The sequence below is a fragment of the Dromiciops gliroides genome, chromosome 1 (genome assembly GCF_019393635.1).
Source record: "Dromiciops gliroides isolate mDroGli1 chromosome 1, mDroGli1.pri, whole genome shotgun sequence".
NCBI lineage: Eukaryota > Metazoa > Chordata > Mammalia > Microbiotheria > Microbiotheriidae > Dromiciops > Dromiciops gliroides.
The window spans coordinates 431,554,875-431,574,615 of record NC_057861.1 but is presented as its reverse complement, the minus strand read 5'-3'; the positions used below and the strand labels follow the sequence as shown (position 1 = coordinate 431,574,615).

General features: G+C 40.0%; 1 protein-coding gene across 1 annotated transcript; it reads right to left on the bottom strand.

Annotated features, from left to right (window-relative positions):
* Positions 1-459: 459 nt before the first annotated feature.
* LOC122737138 (26S proteasome non-ATPase regulatory subunit 8-like) lies at positions 460-1,485 on the bottom strand. Its single transcript, XM_043979601.1, is given in 3 exon segments — positions 460-747; positions 908-1,290; positions 1,293-1,485. Coding segments are annotated over 3 exon segments (861 nt in total). The 5' UTR covers positions 1,483-1,485.
* Between the last annotated feature and the right edge of the window lie 18,256 nt (positions 1,486-19,741).

Here is a 19,741-nt window from a genome sequence, read left to right as displayed (position 1 = left end):
CATTTCTGACTCATTAAATACTTAACTTTCAGGGGCAGCTAGGTGGCACAGTGGATAAAGCACCAGCCCTGGATTCATTAGGACCTGAGTTCAAATCTGTCCTCAGACAGGATACCTACAAGCTGTGTGACCCTGGGCAAGTCACTTAACCCTCATTGCCCCGGAAGGAAGGAAGGAAGGGAAGGAGGGAGGGAGGGAGGAAGGAAGGAAGGAAAGAAATCAAGAAATCCTTAACTTTCTTTAAGTCCCTCCTCTTTTGTGAAGCCTTCCCTTATTCCTCCACCTGGGAACTTCTTCTACCAGGTAGATGGTGACCCAGTGGACAGAGTTTAGGACTAGGAGTCAAGAAGGAAATGAGGTGGGGTTTTTTTGGTTTTGTTTTGTTTTGTGTTTTTTGTGATTTCATGTCATTTACTGACCCATCAGATGGTCTCTCAGCAGACCCCCACCCCCACTGGTTCAGACAATCATCTCCAGCTGCCTGCCATACTTGATGACTTGCTTTGCCAGCTCTGTGGAGGGGATGGTCATGTCCTCGGGCTTCTGCTGCTGACACTTGAAGCTGTAGTAATTGCTGGGGCCCAGGACCCATCCTCTCTTCTTGGTGTACTCGGTCATCTTCTTTAGGACAGTGAAGAAAAGGATCCGAGTAGCTTCTGCAAACAGGATCTTTTCATAGGCCTTCTCAATGCAGTCAGCAATCTCGTGTCTTACCGTGTCCAGCAAAATGTCAATGAAGAGGAGCAGCTAGGTGGCGCAGTGGATAGAGCACCGGCCCTGGAGTCAGGAATACCTGAGTTCAAATCCGGCCTCAGACACTTAACACTTACTAGCTGTGTGACCCTGGGCAAGTCACTTAACCCCAATTGCCTCACTAAAAAAAAAAAAAAAAATTTAAAAAAAAAACGTCAATGAAGAATGTGTAGCTCTCAGCAGGGATGTTTCCCTTGGCCAGGAACATCTTATTGTAGCTTCCTTCCATCAGGTACAAGGACACAGGGTGTTTGATGTAGACATTGGTCTGGATGTCCTTAGCAAGCAGGTGCTCCAGCTCAGTGTGGAACTTGGCCACTCGCTTCTGGGACAGCAAGAAGAGCAGATTGAGGCCCAGAAGCTGGTGTATGCAGGCCAACTCTGGGAGCTGTTCCTTGTAGTCAAAGTAATAGCATTTGAGCTGGGCCATGTAGCGCTCAAAGGAAGGTATGTCCTTTCACAAGATGCTCCACTGAGCACCTATCTCCAATATGTCATGGACCAGGATGAGCTGTTGTTTGGTCAGTTTCATACCGTGGTAGGCAGGAAGTTGAGCTCCAGCAACAGCAACTTGAGGCAGCCCAGCTCCTCGCCGCACTTGCTCAGGTTGGGGCTCTTGTGGTTCCACTCGCCCTTGAGCTGCTCGTACATCCCAGCAGCTGCCTGCAGCACCGCCCCCGGGCTCCCAGACCCGCTTGCCCCGGTGGCCACATTCGCCATCCCCGCCATTTTAGCGACCCGAGGAAATGAGTTTTAGTCCTGCCTCAGACACTTGCTAGCTGTGTGAGCCTAGGCAATTCACTTAATCTTTATGTTTCTCAATTTCCTCATTGTAAAATGGAGATAAAATTGGAGGCGCAGTGGAGAAATAAGTACCTGGTTAAGTATGACAAAGTAAAAACTTGAGAATCTCTTAATAAAAGTTGTTGTTGTTGTTTTTAAATTGTATATAATTGAAATCCTCCCGAAAGATGGAATCATGCCTCTATTCCAGATTCATGACCTGTTACCCAAACTCTGTCAATTGCTTCACATCCAGGTGGTCTATAGTATACTCCATTACACTATTGCTTCTACCTCTCTCTATTAAATATCCTGTTGTGCTTTTCTCTTCCAATTTCTGAATTCCCTCATGTGAATATGTCATTAATATACAACCATTACAATGCCTCCTTTTATCTATTTACCCTTTAGAATAAAATGTATCCTTCAAGAGTATTATTCCAGCCATGAATAACAGCTCACCAAGTCTCAGTGATATTTATGTGACCAATATACCACCTTGTGTTATCTGTGTTGGTTATCTTGTTTATTGCCCATACTTTGTGTACTTGTGTATAGACAACTTGAAGTTATGTGTTTTATTCCTAGTTCCTTCCTTGAATATTTTCTCCTGAAAAATATTGGGCCTATCTACTGATGTTCTTATTTTGTACACTATTTTCTATGGTATCTGTCTTGTAAAACTTTGTGATAAATTTTCTCCCCTCCCTCCCCTTTGAGTTTAAAGCTGATTACAAACATTTATACATATATATTGCATATATATATATATATACACACATGCATAAATTTTGTATACATAAATTTACTTATAAATTATATACATATACTTATTTATATGATATATTTGAATTAACATTTATTTTTCTTATCTCCCCTCTCTAACTCCCATTGGGGAAAAAAAGTAAAAACCTGTAACAAAAATGTATAGTCAGGGCAGCTAGGTGGTGCAGTGGATAAAGCACCAACCCTGGATTCAGGAGGACCTGAGTTCCAATGCGGCCTCAGATACTTGAAAACTTACTAGTTGTGTGAGCCTGGGCAAGTCACTTAACCCTCATTGCCCCACACACATAAAAAAAAAAGTATAGTCAAGTAAAACAAATTTCCATATTGACCAAGGCCCAAAATGTGTGTCTCATTCTGCATTTTGAGTTAATCATCCCTCTGTTAAGAGGTATGTACCATGATTTATCTTGGAATCCTGGTTGGTCATTGCATTGATACGAGTTCTGAAGTCTTTCAAAGATATTTATTTTTATGATGTTGTCATTGTATAAACTTCTCCTAGTCCTACTCTCTTCACTCTGTATCAGTTCATTTATGATTTCTCTGAAACTATCATAGTACAATAGTGTTCTTTTACATTCAGATATCCTAAATTGTTCGACCATTGCCCAATTGGTGAATACCACTTTGGTTTCCAGTTCTTTGACACTACAGAAAGAGCTGCTATAAATATTGTTGTCTACATGGGTCCTTTTCCTCTTGTTTCGATTTCTTTGGAGTTTAGTCATATTGCCAAGTCTACTGAAAGTTTAGTGACTTTGGGAAGATAGTTCCAAGTTGCTTTCTTGAATATTAATATCAATTCACCCCTCTACTAACAGTGTATTCCCACAACTCTTCCAACATTGGTCATTTTCCTTAGTCTGATGGAAGTGAGACAGAACCTTAAAGTCACTTTAATTTGCATTTCTCTAATAATTAGTCATTTAGAGCATTTTTTCATAAGGTAACTAAAAACACACATCTTCCTTTGAAAAGAACTTGTTTGACCATTTATGAGTTGGGGAATGGCCCTTTTTTTAATTGAATCAGTTCAACAAATATATTTTTATCAGCCCTCATCAGGTATACTCCATTCCTAGTCCAAATATCATCTTCATAACTATCTGAGAATCATGGAACCATGAATTTAGAATTGGAAGGTTATCTAGACCAGAAATATAAAACATACCACTTACAAGACTCCCAAGTACTAGCTGAACCTGACCAAAATGTAGTGCCTTTCTGATTTTAATGTGTACATCTATTAGTAAAAAAGAAATATATAAACATGTGTGGTTTTCTAAGTCAATATATGATCAAGAGAGATCCCTGTCTGTGGTTTTATGGCTCCCATTTCTATTTGTTTGACATCACTGATCCAGATCAACTTCCTTATTTTATTGTTCCTTCCCTAAATTAGCCTTTCTCTTTGAAAGTCTCACCTTTAATCAGTGACAATAAAGAAAACAACATCTGTGCCCCCAAAGGTCTTTAGTTTCTAGGACTGAAATCCTGAGATAGGGGAAGAGGAGAGAAAGGAGGTGGGGGCGAGAGGGAGAGAGAGGGAAGAAATAGAGAAAAGGAGAGAAAGAGAGAGACAGAGAGAGACACACAGAGAGAGCACATTTCTTTTTTTTTATAAAGTATTTTATTTATTTATTTTTTCCCGTTACATGTAAAGATAGTTCTCAACTTTTGTTTATACAAGCTTTCCAATTTCAGATTTTTCTCCCTCCCTCCCCCTCCCCTAGACAGCAGGTAATCTCATATAGGTTTATATATACATATATAATACACACATATATATAAAACATTAAACATATTTCTACATTAGTCATGTTATAAGAGAAAAATCAGAACAATGAGGAAAAACCTCAAAATAGAAAAACAACAGCACTAAAAACAAAAGAAATAGTATGGTTCATTCAGCATCTATACTCCACAGTTCTTTTTTGTTTGTTTTTTCCTGGATTTGGAGATCCTCCTCCATCATGAGTTCCCTGGAACCCTTCTGTACCATTGCATTGGTGAGAAGAATATAGTCCATCACAGTAGATCAACACACAATGTTGATGATACTGTGTACAATGTTCTTCTGGTTCTGCTCATCTCACTCATCATTGGACTCAACTCCTAATATTAATCACCCCCATCTGTTATAGTTTCTCTTCTATGCTGTATATACCTACCTCTTTCATGTTGTTGTGCCCATTGGAAGGCAAGGACTGTTTTGCTTAACATTCTCCCCGCCAACCCCCCCACCCAGGGCAATGAGGATTAAGTGACCTGGCCAGGGTCTCAGAGCTGGTAAGTGGCAAGTGTCTGAGGCCAGATTTGAACTCAAGTCCTCCTGACTCCAGGGCAGGTGCTCTATTCACTGCACCACCTAGTTGCCCCTTGCGTAACATTCTTTATATACTCGGTGTTTAGGATAGCACCTATTGTTGATTATTCACTGAATCTTATCCCTGTCCTAACACCATACCACACACATTAGCAGGGGCATAAAAAATGCCTGTTGACTGACTTTTTTTTTTGCCTGTTCTAGCCATTTTTTCCCTTTCTTTTTGTTTCTCTCCTGTTCATTCAGTTTTTTTTTAAAATTATGAATAGAATTTTATTTTCCAAAATATATGTAAAAACAAAATTTTAACATCAATTTTTAAAAAACTTTGTGTTCCAAGTTCTCTTCCCCCGCTCCATTCCCACCCCCACCCACAAGAACTCAATCAATTCAAAATAAGTTATACATGAGTAGTCATGTAAAAATTCCCATAGTTGTGAGAGAAAACAGTAAAAAAACCAAAAACTTCAGATTAAAGAATTGTCAAAGAGGAAATGAAAAAAAATTTTTTAAAATGTGTTTACATCTGTTTTCAGATACTATCAGTTCTTTCTCCGCAGATGGGCTGCAATCTTCATAAGTCCCTCAGGGTTACATTGGATCATTGCCTTGCTGAAAACAACCACATGCTTCCCAGCAGATCATCCCCCACTATTGCTGTTATTTTGTATACAGTACATTTCACTCTGCTTCAGCTCATGTAGGTCTCTCCAGGTTTTCCCAATAGCATCCTATTCATCACAACCTCTATATAGTACCTTAAGCTTGACAGAGAATCTTCTTCACAAAAGCCCAGCAAAGTAGGTACCATACATTTTGCCATTATAATCAATCATCATAACTATTTCCCTCCATCCCACTCCCTTCCCATGACATTTACTCTTCTTTTTACCTATTCCTCCTCAGAGGTGTTTTATTTCTGACTATTCTCTCCCTCTCTCTGCACTCCCTTTTTTCACCCTTCCTTCCTTGTCCTCTTCCCCTCCTATTTTCCTGCAGGGTTAAATAGATTGCTCCTCTCAATTGGGTATGAAAGCTATTCCCTCCATGAGCCCACTTCAATGAGATCAGGGTCCCTGAGCTAATTCTGTGTTCTAAATTTTTCTTCCTCTCTCCCTCCCTCCTCAACCCTCCCTATGAGATCAAGCAATTCAATATGTCATACTGGTGCAGTAATGCAGAACATCTTCATCTTCCTTGAAGGTGTTTTGCTTTTTACTGCTCTCTCCCCTAATGTGCCCTTTCCTCCTTCCCTTCCCCCCCTTTTTTCCCTCCCCCCCAGGGCAAAAGTATATTACTATACCTACTTGAGTATTTATGTTAGTCCTTCTTTGAGCCAATTCTGATGATATTAAGGTTCACTCACTCCCCAACTCCTTCCCCCTCTTCTACTCTCCTCCATAAGCTTTCTTCTTGTTTCCTTCATGTGAAATACCTCTCCCCAGACCATCTCTCCCCTTCTCCCTCCCCCAGTTTATTGCTCCTACACCTCAACTCTATTTTAATGATGTCATCATGGATTAGCTAGGTGGCACAGTGGACAAAGCACCAGCCCTGGACCCAGGAAGCCCCCCAAGCTCAAATCCAGCCCCAGACATAAGACACCCCTCCCCGTCTGCCCTACAAAGAACAAAACATAAATGCTTTACAGATATCATCCCTTCATATTCAGTTCAGCCCTGTCTTCTGTGAATTTCTTGTGAAGAATTTTTGTTTTGTTTTGTTTTGTTTTTTGGTGAGGCAACCGGGGCCAAGCGACTTGCCCAGGGTCACACAGCTATTAATTGTCAAGTGTCTGAGGTCACACCCGAACTCAGGTTCTCCTGAGTCCAGGGCCGGCACTCCATCCACTGCACCATCCAGCTACCCTTGAATTTCTTATTGAGATAGTTCTTATGATTTCAAAGTATTATCTTCCCATATAGGAATGTAAACAGTTTGATCTTTTAATATCCCTCATGAAGTCTTTTTCCTGTTTACCTTTTTATGCTTCTCCAGGGTCTTGTATTTAAAAGTCAAATTTTCTATTCAGTTCAGGTCTTTTCATAACAAATGCCTGAAAGTCTTTTTTCTCATTGAAATTCCATGTTTGCCTCTGAAAGATGATGCTTAGTTTTGCTGGGTACGTGATTTTTGGCTGTAGTCCCAGTTCCTTTGCCCTCTGGAATATCATATTCCATGCCCTCTGGTCCTTTAATGCAGAAGCTGCTAGATCTTGCTTTATCCTTATTGGAGCTCCACAATATTTAAATTCCTTTTTTCTAGCTGCTTGCAGAATTTTCTCCTTGACCTGGGAGTTCTAGAATTTGGCTATAATATTCCTGGAGGTTTTCCTTTTGGGATCTCTTTCAGGAGGTGATCGGTGGATTCTTTCAATGTCTATTTTAGCTTCTGCTTCTAGAATACCAGGGCAATTTTCCCTCACAATCTCTTGGAGGATGGTGTCCAAGCTTTTGTTTTGGTCATGGTTTTCAGGTAGTCCAATGATTTTCAAATTGTCTCTCCTAGATTTATTTTCTAGGTCAGCTGTTTTTCCAAGAAGATATTTCACATTGCCCTCTATTTTCTCATTCAATTGGATTTGCTTTACTGTGTCTTGGTTTCTCATAAGGTCACTAGCTTCCATTTGTTCAATCCTAATTCTTAGGCAGTTATTTTCATCAGACAGTTTTTTAATCTCCTTTTCCATTTGGATTTTCAAACTGTTGACTTTTTTCTCATGACTCACCTGCATCACTCTCATTTCCCTTTCCATTCTTTCCTCCTTTTCTTTACATCTTCTTTCTATTTCTCTTACTTTCTCTTCAAAATCCCTTTTGAAAGCTTCCATGGCCTGAGACCAGTTCATATTTTTCTTGGAAGCTTTGGATGTTGGAGCTTTGACCCTGTTATTATCTTCTTCTGAGGTTGTATTGTGGTCTACCTTACCCCCAAAGAAGTTTTCAATGGTCTTCTGCTTTCTCTGCCGGCTCATCCTGGCTTACTATTTCTTGGCTTTTAACTCCTTCTTTAAGTGTGGTGCTGCTTCCAGGACACACTGTTCAAGCTACTACATGGCCTGGGGGATGATTGGGCTTCTTCTCAGCCTGCCTGCCTTGCTTTCACTTGATTTTAAACTCTCCACCTGGGTCTCCTGCTGCTCAGGATTTCTTCCTGGTTGCCCGCTGGGGTGGGACAGTCGAATCCTTCCCAATCCACTGGTACCCCTGCACTTACCGCCCCCAGACCAGCCGTTCAGTCCGACCACACTCTCGGTTCCAGAAGTTGCCGGTGCTACAGCTGATTCAGAGGCACTGGGGCAAATTCTTCTGGCGGGTGTCTGGTGTGTCGGCCCGACTGCGGGGATAGGCTTTATTTGTGGCCCAGCACGGCCCCCTGAAATCTATCTATAGCTGGAGAAAACTCTCAGCCCATATTTTTCTGTGTTTTTCTGCCCCAAGGGTTCTTTTATTGCTATTTTTGGGGTTATTGTATCAGGAGCCCTGTGAGCTTAATGTCTTTCCTCCGCCATCTTGGCTCTGCCCCCTTAGCCCTTTCCTTTTAATACAGTCCGAGAGCACATTTCTAAAAACTTATGACATGCTCGGTAATGTTCTAAGCCCTAGGAATACAAATATGTCAAAAAAATAAATCAGTCCCTTCTCTCGAACAGTTTACATTCAAATGGAAGAAGACAACACAGAAAGGGAGCTGAAGAAGGAGGGTGGGGAAATGATTGCTGAGAGGCATCCAATTGAAGGGGACAAGATCCAGGAGGAGTCTAGGGTATCAGGCTGAAGGAGGCTTGGAGTAAGCATTACTGATGTGCAGGGATGTGCTGGTAAGTTTTTAACAGCTGGTTCTCTGGGGGGAAAATGTGTATGCTTGACACACTTTTAAGTTAAATCTGTAGTGAAGGTTTTGGGGCAGCTAGGTGGCACAGTGGATAGAGCCCTAGCCCTGGATTCAGGAGGACCTGAGTTCAAATCTGGCCTCAGACACTTGATACTTACTAGCTGTGTGACCCTGGGCAAGTCACTTAACCCTTATTGCCCTGCAAAGAAAGAAGAAGAAGAAGAAGAGAAAGTTTTGCCAGTGAGGATAAAGAAGGCCACTGGGGTAGAAGTAGAGGAGAAAGTTGGTTATACCACATCAATAAGTCTGGCTCAATTTTTCTAGTTTCTATTCAATTTTTAAATTTCTCCCTTTCATGAAACCAATTTTCCTTTTCTTACTATGTGAATTTTTTTTTTTGAGTTACAAGTGAGGAGCGAAAAGGAGAATTCACTTCATTTTCTAAAGGATAGAAAGTGAATAATTTTATTCGACTGTGGTTGTTGTTGTTTTCATTTCCTTTTATACGTCGCTCAATCTCAAACTTTGTTTTGTGCCACTTCAAGAAGGAGGCAATATCTCCAGCTGGTCTATAGAAAAGAATATTACTGAGGGGAAAAAAAACCTTTGAAGGTTTCCATACAAGCAGCTTGTTTCTCTATTCTGTAATACACAATGAGAGTGTTCTGCAAAGCAGCTCGTATTATAAAGTAATCACATTAAATTGTATCTGGTAGACCCCAAGCTATGAGACTCAGTGCTTTCAGAATAGAAAATTCTCTTTATGTCTTCAAATAAGTAGATTATAGATGCTCTCAATTGAACAGGGTCATTTGTAATGATTATCATCCATTTTCTCCTAACATTTGAAAAAGACTCCTTACTGTTGAAATAAACAAATTTTTTAAAATGCAGACAAAAAAAAAAAAACATCTATAGGAGCAAAGGTAGAAGGGAGAGAGAAAATCTGGGTTGGATTTCAGTGGTGTACTGATAAATGTTTAACAACCAGCTCTTCCCTTTTTTTGTTTCTGTTTATGCTGCATTATTAACAGCTTCTCTATCACTTTCTTAAGTCTAGAAAATCAACTAAATGATAAATCCAACCCTAATTTGTAGCATTTGCAGATTTCTGAGGTGTAAATGCTCACACTGAAAATTTAACAATCCACCACTGGAATTTGCTGGGGAGACTCACTGAAAGGGAATGAAAATACACCGAAACTAAAGGGTATAGAATTAGGTTCCAGATTGTGCCAGACCTTAAGTTAAGAAGACCAAGGTCATCCACTGCATTCCCATCTTGACTTTTGTCTTGCTACTGGATTTTGATGACTCTTGAGGAGAAACTGAAACTGACTACTTTGCACAGCTCTGCATCAATTAAATCTAAATCATTGGTCCTCTTTGAGAAAAAAGGATTAACAACAGCAGCAGACTGTGTCACCATTTCCAAGGTGACTTTTGGCGCATCCCTTCCCTGTGGCTATGATGTTTTTTATGACAAACCAGCAGGATTTAAAATTGGACAAGTTAGAGGTAATAATGGTTCCTGATACTAAGGGGTGTTAGACACAGAAATAAGTCGTATTGTTCTTGTTTAAAAGGACTGTTAAATTCTCTTCCTTTGCTATCTTATGCTTATAATTGACCATGGAAACTAACTCTGCATGTGGGTGCTTTGGAGATGAAAACCCCCTGGCTGCTTCCGGTTGGTCATGAGTGGCTCAGCATTAAAGGACTCAAGTACTTTGGGTATCAAGAAGCAATTCCCTGATGGCTACTGAATAAGAAGAGCCACTCAGTGGATCTTTAAAAGGGAATGATCTGGGGGCAGCTAGGTGGAGCAGTGGATAAAGCATTGGCCATGGATTCAGGAGTACCTGAGTTCAAATCTGGCCTCAGACACTTGACACTTGCTAGCTGCATGACACTGGGCAAGTCACTTGACCCTCATTGCCCCGCAAAAAAAAAAAAAAAAAAAAAAAAAAAGGAATGATCTGGCCTCAGTTGGGTCCTTTTTACCTCATTTGCAGATCATGTAAAGACAGCTCAAGTATGTCTCTGGAGCACTGAAGCAGCAGGTCCCTTTACCTTTACCCCAGCAATATTCTATAGCTAGAACATGGGGCCTCAAGGACCTCTAGGAGACTTTGAGCCCGGGCCCCCAGCTGCCTTTTCTACCTGACATTCCCTTTGCTGATTAGAGGGAACTCAACACAGATCCTGAAGACAGGTAACCTTTTCAGATCAAGAGGTTGGAGATCCTTGTGTTCCTTGGTCAGAGCTGACTAGAGGCAGGGAGAGTTTCTTTTCCTGGAAAAAATGACCACTGGACAAATGATGGGCTTGAGCCTGGGCCTGGTTTACCAGAAGGCCCAGGTGTATAAGGCCAGGTGAAATGTAAAACATCTATTCAATAATCTTAAAAACTGCTTTATGTTCTGTTATTTGGCTCAAACTCTCAAGAATATAACAATAGTTAATGCTGGGGAGGGAGGGAATAAGCATTTATAAAGCACCTACTATGTGTCAGGCACTGTTCTAAGGGCTTTACAAAGATTATCTGATCTTCACAACAACTCTGCACAACAGTGTTATTATGCCATTATTATTCCCATTATACAGTTGGGGAAACTGAGGCAAATAGAATCTGACTATTCCTATTCAGTAGCCATCAGAGAATTGCTTTGTGATACCCAAAGTGACTTGCCCAGGGTGATTTAGCCAGAGTGCCTTTGAAGACTAAGCTATTTCCAGAGCTTCTCTCCCCACCCCCACCCTGTTCACTTTACTCTCCATTTATCTTATCACCATGTAGGAAAATCCTGGTCCTGTTTTCTTTCCAATGCATCCTGGGTGACTGCCAACTTCTGCTCTTTGCTGGGGAGCTTTAGGACATAGATGTAGTCCTAGAAAAGCTCATCAGTCAGATTTTGCAAACAAAATCTATTTCTAACTTCAATAAAGGGAAATTGTACTTTAAGACACTCTTGTTGTGAGTTCTTTGAATAAATGCTTTGTATAAATCAAACTACATATTTTCTCTTTTGTTTGAAATCTTAGATTTTTATCAGGAGACCCAGATTCTAATCCCAGCCCTTCCACTAATTACTTCTATCACCATGGGCAAGTCATTTCACTTCTCTGGTACTGTTTCCTCATCTATAAAATAAGGAATTTGGAACCAAAAGAGCTCTAAAGTTTCTTCCATCTTTATTTAAGTTCAAGGTAAGAGCACAAGAATGAATGATGCTGGTGAAAGTAAATGTAAGGTTATACCAACTTATTCACAAAATTAGTGAATGCAACTGAAACATTGAGTTCTATCATTTTATTAGCTACTGGTGTTAGAGTAAGGTCTGAGGCCATTGAAGAAGATAAAATAACTTTTCCCTTATTGTTAGAAGAAATTATATATTATTATGACTATTTAAGAGATATGTGTTTACTATTTTTAAAAAATTAGATAAATATTTGGCTTAGCCATTTGGATACTTGGGTGCCAACTGAAAAGTCATGATTGGGACAGCTAGTTGGCACAGTGGATAGAGCACCAGCCCCGGAGTCAGGAGGACCTGAGTTCAAATCCGGCCTCAGACACTTAACACTTACTAGCTGTGTGACCCTGGGCAAGTCACTTAACCCCAATTTCCTCAAAAAAAAAGAAAAAGAAAAGAAAAGTCATGATTTACCACCTTGAAACTATGAGGAGAATGGTAAAACTGGGGTGGCCAGATGGCCTATGATAGCATCAAACCAAATGAATGGGAAAAACTGGTCCGAGATGGTAGCAGAGGGGCCAGTTTTCATGCTGGAAAAGAAGTGCTGTTGGTTCAGGACACTGGAAGGAGAACCAAATAAAGAGCTGGCAGCAGCACTTAACAATGCCTAGAGGAGGATTACAGTCATTGTAAGGGGGTCTGAAGATCATTCCACATGAGGATTAGTAGAAAGAACTGGAGCTGTTTAGCCCAGAAAAGAGAAGATTTAATGGTAATGGAATTGTTCTGCTTGGTCCTAAAGGGCAGAAGTAGGAGCAGTGGATGGAAGTTGCAAAGAAGCTGATTTCAGGCTAATGTAAAGAAAAACTTCCTAAAAATTAAAACTATTCAAAAAGTTTGGGAAAATGTTTTAGGTAGTAGTAGCTTGCCCCTCAGTGGAGTCAGCTAGGTGGCACAGTAGGTGGAGCTCTAGGTCTGGAGCCTAAGTTCAAATATGGCTACAGACATTAACTTGCTGTGTGACCTTGGACAAGTCACTTAACCTCTGTCTAATTCAGTTGCCTTAATTGTAAAATGGAAATAATAACATCACAGACTTAACAGTGTTTTGAGGATCAAATGAGCTAATATGTATAAAGCACTTAGAACAATGCCTGATACATAATGTGTAAATAAATGCTTAATAATAATAATAATAGGCTAAATAAATGTTTGTTCCCTTCCTTTTCCACCTAATTCATTAGATTGTAAATTTAAATTTGGAAGATACCTTAAAGGCCACTAAGTCTAACCCTTTCATTTTATAGAATAAGAAACTGAGGAAGGGAAGTTATCAGGGTCTCACAGTTAGTAAGTGCCTGGGTCCAAATTTGAACTCAAGTCTTCCTGACTCTAAGCCCAGTGTTCTACCACTGTACTACCTACTAACTTTCTCAATTAGTAACTTTTATTTACGTATTTTTAGCATTAGAATCATTTCCCAACATTTCTCACCCTATTGAATCTTCCCCTATAAAAAACATTTGAGCAAATCCCCACTGACCAAGTGATCACATATGACAGTCCATGTTACCCACCAAGAAGAGGGACATCCATTTGTTGGATATGTTGTATATAGACTCTTATGTAGGTATGGTTTGAACTAGATGGCCTCCTGAGGCCCTCTCAATGCTGAGATTCTATGAGAATGGAACTGGGTCTAAGTTAGGTTATGATATAGTTAAACTGAACTTCACTGATGTGACCCCAAAAAAAGCCATCTAACCCATTTTTCAAGACTAATTTTATATTATTCCCCCTTATGTATTCTATGTTGTAGCCAAACTGGCCTAGTAGCTGTGATGTTTAAAACCTAAACGTGGTTGCCTTAAATTAGGAGCTTTAGCTTCAGTCTTTGGGCATTAAGCATTTATTAAAACCTACCAGGTATTAGTAAAAAGGAAAACACATGGAGTTCAAAAAGTTAAGAAAAAGCCTATCTCACCTAGAGTTCCAACCTGGTCTGGTTTTTCCTCAAGTCCTCCACCACCAGCCTGCTTCAACCACAAACTGTCCGAACAAACTGATTGTGGAAGCTTTTTATAAGTCTGGAGGAGAGGCGGTCCTTTCACACTGCTTCAAGCTGATTGGTTAGCGTTATCCAAAACCATTGGTTCACTGGACTTGAAGGTGGTCTCATGTTGAGTTCAAAGTCCTTAGCTTCTGAGAACACCACCCTCTTAAGGGCCAGCCAGGTGTGGTTATAATCTAATTAACTTTAAGTAGGCTAATCAGCAGTCAATCACTCTCACTTAATTCAATCAGTTTAGATTAATCTCCAGGTGGGGCCTTTGAGTATCTGCCAAATCCCATTATTTTTTCACATAGCCGTTCCTCCTAGGCATCAGACATTCCATTTCCCATGTCCATCTATGCCTTCACACAAACTCCCTTCTATACCTGTAATGCTTTTCTTCTCCATATCTGCCTCTTAGAGTCCCTAGTTCTCTTCAGGCCTCAATTCAAGGGCTCCCTCCTATACAAGGCCTTTCTTAAGTCTCTCAGTTGCTAATGTGCTAATGACTAGCTACATTCTCATCTCCCCAAATATCTTTGCATTTACTAAATATATAAATATATATTTACATCTTTCTGTGTATATGTTGTTTCCATCTGGTAATACTTTAGCTCTTTGAGGGCAGAAACTGTTTTTCTTTTTGCCTTTGCATCCCCAGGACCTAGCACAGTGCCTAACACATAATAAGCTCTTAGTAAATTCTTTTTTTAATTCAATTGAATATCATCAAATTAAACTGAATTGAATTTCTTTGTGCCTGAGGATCCTGGTCTATAAAATGGAGGCACCCAAATCCTCTTCTTCCTCCTCATCATGACCTCCAATTTCAAAACCTCCGAGTTTTCCCCAAACTGTCACTGCTACAGTAGTAACACAAGCTTCCCTTCCTCATCTTGACTCCTTCATGAACCAGTTCAACTTTACACCATCCTCTTCTCTTGAATCCTTAGCCCCTTTGGCATATTGCCGATCTTGCCCTTCTAAACTTCAGTCTTGGATCATTCCCACCATCCTCTGTCTTTGCTCCTCTGAACACGTTGCTGAGTAAAGCTGGAGAAAATCATGAGACCATCTTCCCATTGCAGATTTATGTTACACAACCTTGACCAGACCCTTTTTGCTCCAAGGCAATACTTTTATGCTTCCCTGATTAACTCACTGCCTTACTCACTAAAATCTTTTCATCGCTTCTCAAACCTCTTACAGCTTTCCCCTCTCACTAAAAACCTTGCCTCATATTTTGCTGAAAAAAACTGAGGCCATTTCCTGAGAGCTCCCTTTTCTCCTCTCTATTCACCCAAATGCCTTCTGCTACTTTCTCCTCCCTCATTCCTGTCTCACATGAAGAACTAACCCTTTTTCTTTCCAAGGCAAACTTATTACATGCACAAGTAATCTCATTCCATCCTGTTGTGATGTATACAAAGTTTGAGAGACATGATTTCTTGGATAATCATTTTATTAATCATTGCTAGCAGATAATTAATAAAAAAGGAATCAAGTGGTACACTTGAATGCCAAAAACCCCTCATGGAACCCACTCAGTCTTTATATGCCCTTGGAAGAATTGAGTGTTCCTTGTGCATACCCTTTGACCCAGCAATACCACTACTAGGTCTATATCCCAAAGAGATCATAAAAAAGGGAAAAGGACCCACATGTACAAAAATATTCATAGCTGCTCTTTTTGTGGCAGCACAGAATTGGAAATTGAGGGGATGCCCATCAATTGGGGAATGACTAAAAAAGTTGTGGTGTATGTTTGTTTGTTTGTTTTTTAGTGAGGCAACTGGGGTTAAGTGACTTGCCCAGGGTCACGCAGCTAGTAAGTATTAAGTGTCTGAGGCCGGATTTGAACCCAGGTACTCCTGACTCCAGGGCCGGTGCTCTATCCACTGCACCACCTAGCTGCCCCTAAGTTGCGGTGTATGAATGTAATTGAATACTATTGTGCTAAAAGAAACAATAAGCAGATGGATATTGGAAAAACCTGGAAAGACTTACATGAATTGATGCTGAATGAAATGAGCAGAACAAAGACAATATTGTACATAGTATGAACAACAGTTTGTGATGAATAACTGTGATAGACAACTCCTCTCAGCAATACAATGATCCAAGACAATGCCAAAAGACTTATGGTGGAAAATGCTCTTCACATTCAGAAAAAGAACTATGGAGTCTGAATGCAGACTGAAGCATGCTATTTTTACTTTTGTTGTTGTCTTTTTGTTACTGTTCTTGTTTATTCTTTCTTGCATTTTTTCTTTTTGTTCTGATTGGTGTGTAAATATGTTTAACATGATAGTAATGTATAATCTATATCAAATTGCTTGCTGACCTTGGGAGGGAGGAGGGAAAGGAAGGTGGGGAAATAATTTTTGGAACTCAAAAATTATCTTTACATGTAATTGAGAAAAATTAAAAATTAAAATAAAAAAAAGAATGAGGGGGCAGCTATATAGTGCAGTGGATAGAGCACCAGCCCTGGAGTCAGGAGTACCTGAGTTCAAATCTGGCCTCAGACACTTAACACTTACTAGCTGTGTGACCCTGGGCAAGTCACTTAACCCCAATTGCCTCACTAAAAAAAATTTAAAAAAAAAAAAGAAGTTTAAAAAAAAAAGAATGAGTGTTCCTTAGGGTAGCAATCAACTCTGATTGGTTAACAATTAATGAAAAAGGGGCAGCTAGGTGGTGCAGTGGATAGAGCACCGGCCCTGGAGTCAGGAGTACCTGAGTTCAAATCCGGCCTCAGACACTTAACACTTACTAGCTGTGTGACCCTGGGCAAGTCACTTAACCCCAGTTGCCTCACTAAAAAAAAAAAACAATTAATGAAAAGAATTAATATTATGATGAGAAGTGGACCCATTCTAATGAGGGCCTGAGGGATAGGACTCTAATCACTCAGTCTTGGTCAAAGAGACTTACCACCTGTTAAGGGTAATCTAGACAAAAGGAGGAATCCACTTCTACCCAGACCTGTCTGAGTAAAACACAATGGGCTGGACTTCATCAGTTCACCTAATCTAAAATTTCTTTACCTTTTGAACAGATCTGAGTTTTCCCAGTGGGGTGCATGTACCTAAGATTTTATCTGTTTATCAGTCTTGCCCTTCAAAGATTGACTGAATAACCTACAGGGAATAATGAAATAAGGAGGGGGGAACCTTAGGCCTAATTCAATAATTGGTTATTAATATGAGAGAAATAATCATTTCTCTCACTGTCTTCTCCAATAGATTGCCTTATCTATCATACCCACTCTATCACTGATCTTTAAACTCTCTTTATCTAATGGCTGCTTCTATACTGCCTACAAACATGCCCCTCTTTCCTCCATCCTCATAAAATCCTCACTTGATTCATTCATTCCTACTAACTATTGTTCCATATCCCTTCTCCTCTTTTTGGTTAAATTTGAGAAACTTCTAAATGTCTTATATCATATACAATAGGTACCTCTACTTCCTTTCCTTTCATTCTCTTTTTAACTTTCTATAGTGACTTCTGACCTCATCATTTAACCAAAACCATCTCTCCAAATTTCCCAATGATCTAATTGCCAAGTCTAGTGGCCTTTTTTCAATCCTGATCCTTCTTGATGCCTTTCCAGAGCCACCACACAGGGCTCTGTACTGGATCTTCTTCTTCTCCTCCCTCTAGACTATTTTCACTTGGTAAGCTCTTTAGTTCCCATGGATTCAAGTATCTATCATCTCTGTGCTGATGATTCTCAGATCTACTTATTCAGTCCTAACCTACAGACTCATATCTCCAAGTGCCTTTTAGATATCTCAAACTAGATGCCCCATAGACACCTTAAATTTAATATATCCCAAACTGAACTTACTATCTTTCTTCTAAAATGTTCCCCATTGCCCCGCAAAAAAAAAAAAAAAAGTTCCCCATTCTGAACAACCCCATTGTTGTTGAGGGCACCACCATCCACCAGTTATCTGAGCTCACAATCTATATACATCAACCTCAATTCCTTATTCTTTTTCACACCCTGTGCTATAGCCAATCTATTGCCAAGTCTTCTTGATTTTACCTTTTTAATGTTTCTTGAATTCCCCTTTCTTTCCTCTGACAGTGCTGCCACCCTGTTGTAGGCCCCCATTACCCCATAGACTATTTCAATAACTTTTTATTTGGTCTCCCTGCCTCAAGTTTCTACTCACTCCAAACCATCTTCCACTCATGTGTTAAAGTAATCTTCTTAAAGCTCAGATCTGACCATGTTCTCCCCCTATTCAATAAGCTCCAGGAGCTCCCCAATACCTTTGGGATCAAATATAAAATCTTCTGTTTGACATTTAAAGCCCATCACAACCTGGCTCCCCCTCCTGCCTTTCTAGTTTTCTTATATTTTATTCTACCCCCCACCACATACACAATATTCTGTGATCTAGTGATAATGGCTTCCTGAGTGTTCCTTCCACAAGACACTTTATATCCTGACTCTAGGTATTTTCTTTTTTTCTTTTCTGTTTCTGTTTCTTTTTCCTTTTTTTTTCAGGACTAATGAGGGTTAAGTAACTTGCCCAGGGTCACAGAGCTAGTAAGTGTCTGAGGTCAAATTAGAACTCAGGTCCTCCTGAATCCAGGGCCAGTGTTTTATCCATTGCACCACCTAGCTGCCCCTCCAGGTATTTTCATTGGCTTGTCCCTCATGCCTGGAATGCTCTCCCTCCTCATCCCTCTTCACTTTCCTGTTTTCCTTCAAATCACATCTAAAGTCTTATCTTCTATAAGAAGCCTTTCCTGTTTCCCCCTTAATTCCAGTGCCTTCCTTTTCCTAATGATTTCTAATGTACCATACACATGTACACACACACACACACACACACACACACACACACACACACACACATTGTTGTTCAGTTATTTCAATTATGTCCGACTCTGTGACCCCATTCGGAGTTTTCTTGGCAAAGATACTGAAGTAATTTGCATTTCCTTCTCCAGCTCATTTTACAGGTGAGGAAACTGAGGTAAACAGGGTTAAGTGACTCGCCCAGGGTCACACAGCTAGTAAGCATTTGAGTCTGGTTTTGAACTCAGGTCTTCCTGACTCCAGGGTTGGCACTTTATCCACTGTGCCCCCTAGCTACACACACAAGTATGTATGTGTATATACATATGTGTATGTATATACACACACATATACATTTATACAAAATGAATAGAGTGCTCAGACATTTATTAGTTGTGTGACCCAGGGCAAGTCGTATGTGTGTATACAAACACACATATATATACATATATATGTATGTATGTATATATTATGAGAAAATAATTATTAATACTGGGTTTTGGGGGGGGACCCTTTCTCTCTTCACCCCTACTTCAGAAGGTTCAGTTAAACTCAGGGCCTAATCCTGTGCAGGGTATACCAAGAATGGAGATAGAAACCACACCTATATGAATGTGATTTAGCCCTCAGGGGGTCTGTCTCCCACTGGACCTTGATGTCATCACAGTAGAGCCTATTTTAATATGGACCACCCTCAAGTCATGTCAATCAATGGAACTGAATGACGATGACCAATTAGCTTTTATCAGTGTGTAAGAAGCTGCTTCTTTTGGAAGGAGGAAAAGCACTGGATCACAGGGGTCTTGTTTTCTTTCTTCCTGAGACTATCTTGGACTCTCCACATGCCCTCTCCTCTCCCTCTTGGCTCAATATGCTGAGAATGTAATTGTTTAGGCCTATATGCCTGTGACTAGTGAGGAAGTTAGGGAAATGCTACTCGGTCAATTCTTTACTAATATTTAATATATTTTAATAATAAGTGCTTGCTACCTAAAATGGTGCAATAGCCATTAATTTATAAGTAGCAATATTTTAGTAAACCCAGTCTGGCCCTCAATAATTTAGCTAAAAACAGTACCCAAATAATTTAAATAACACTGTATATATGTATTTTTGTATATATGTATATACACATATATATACACACATGTGCATATGTATATACATATATATTA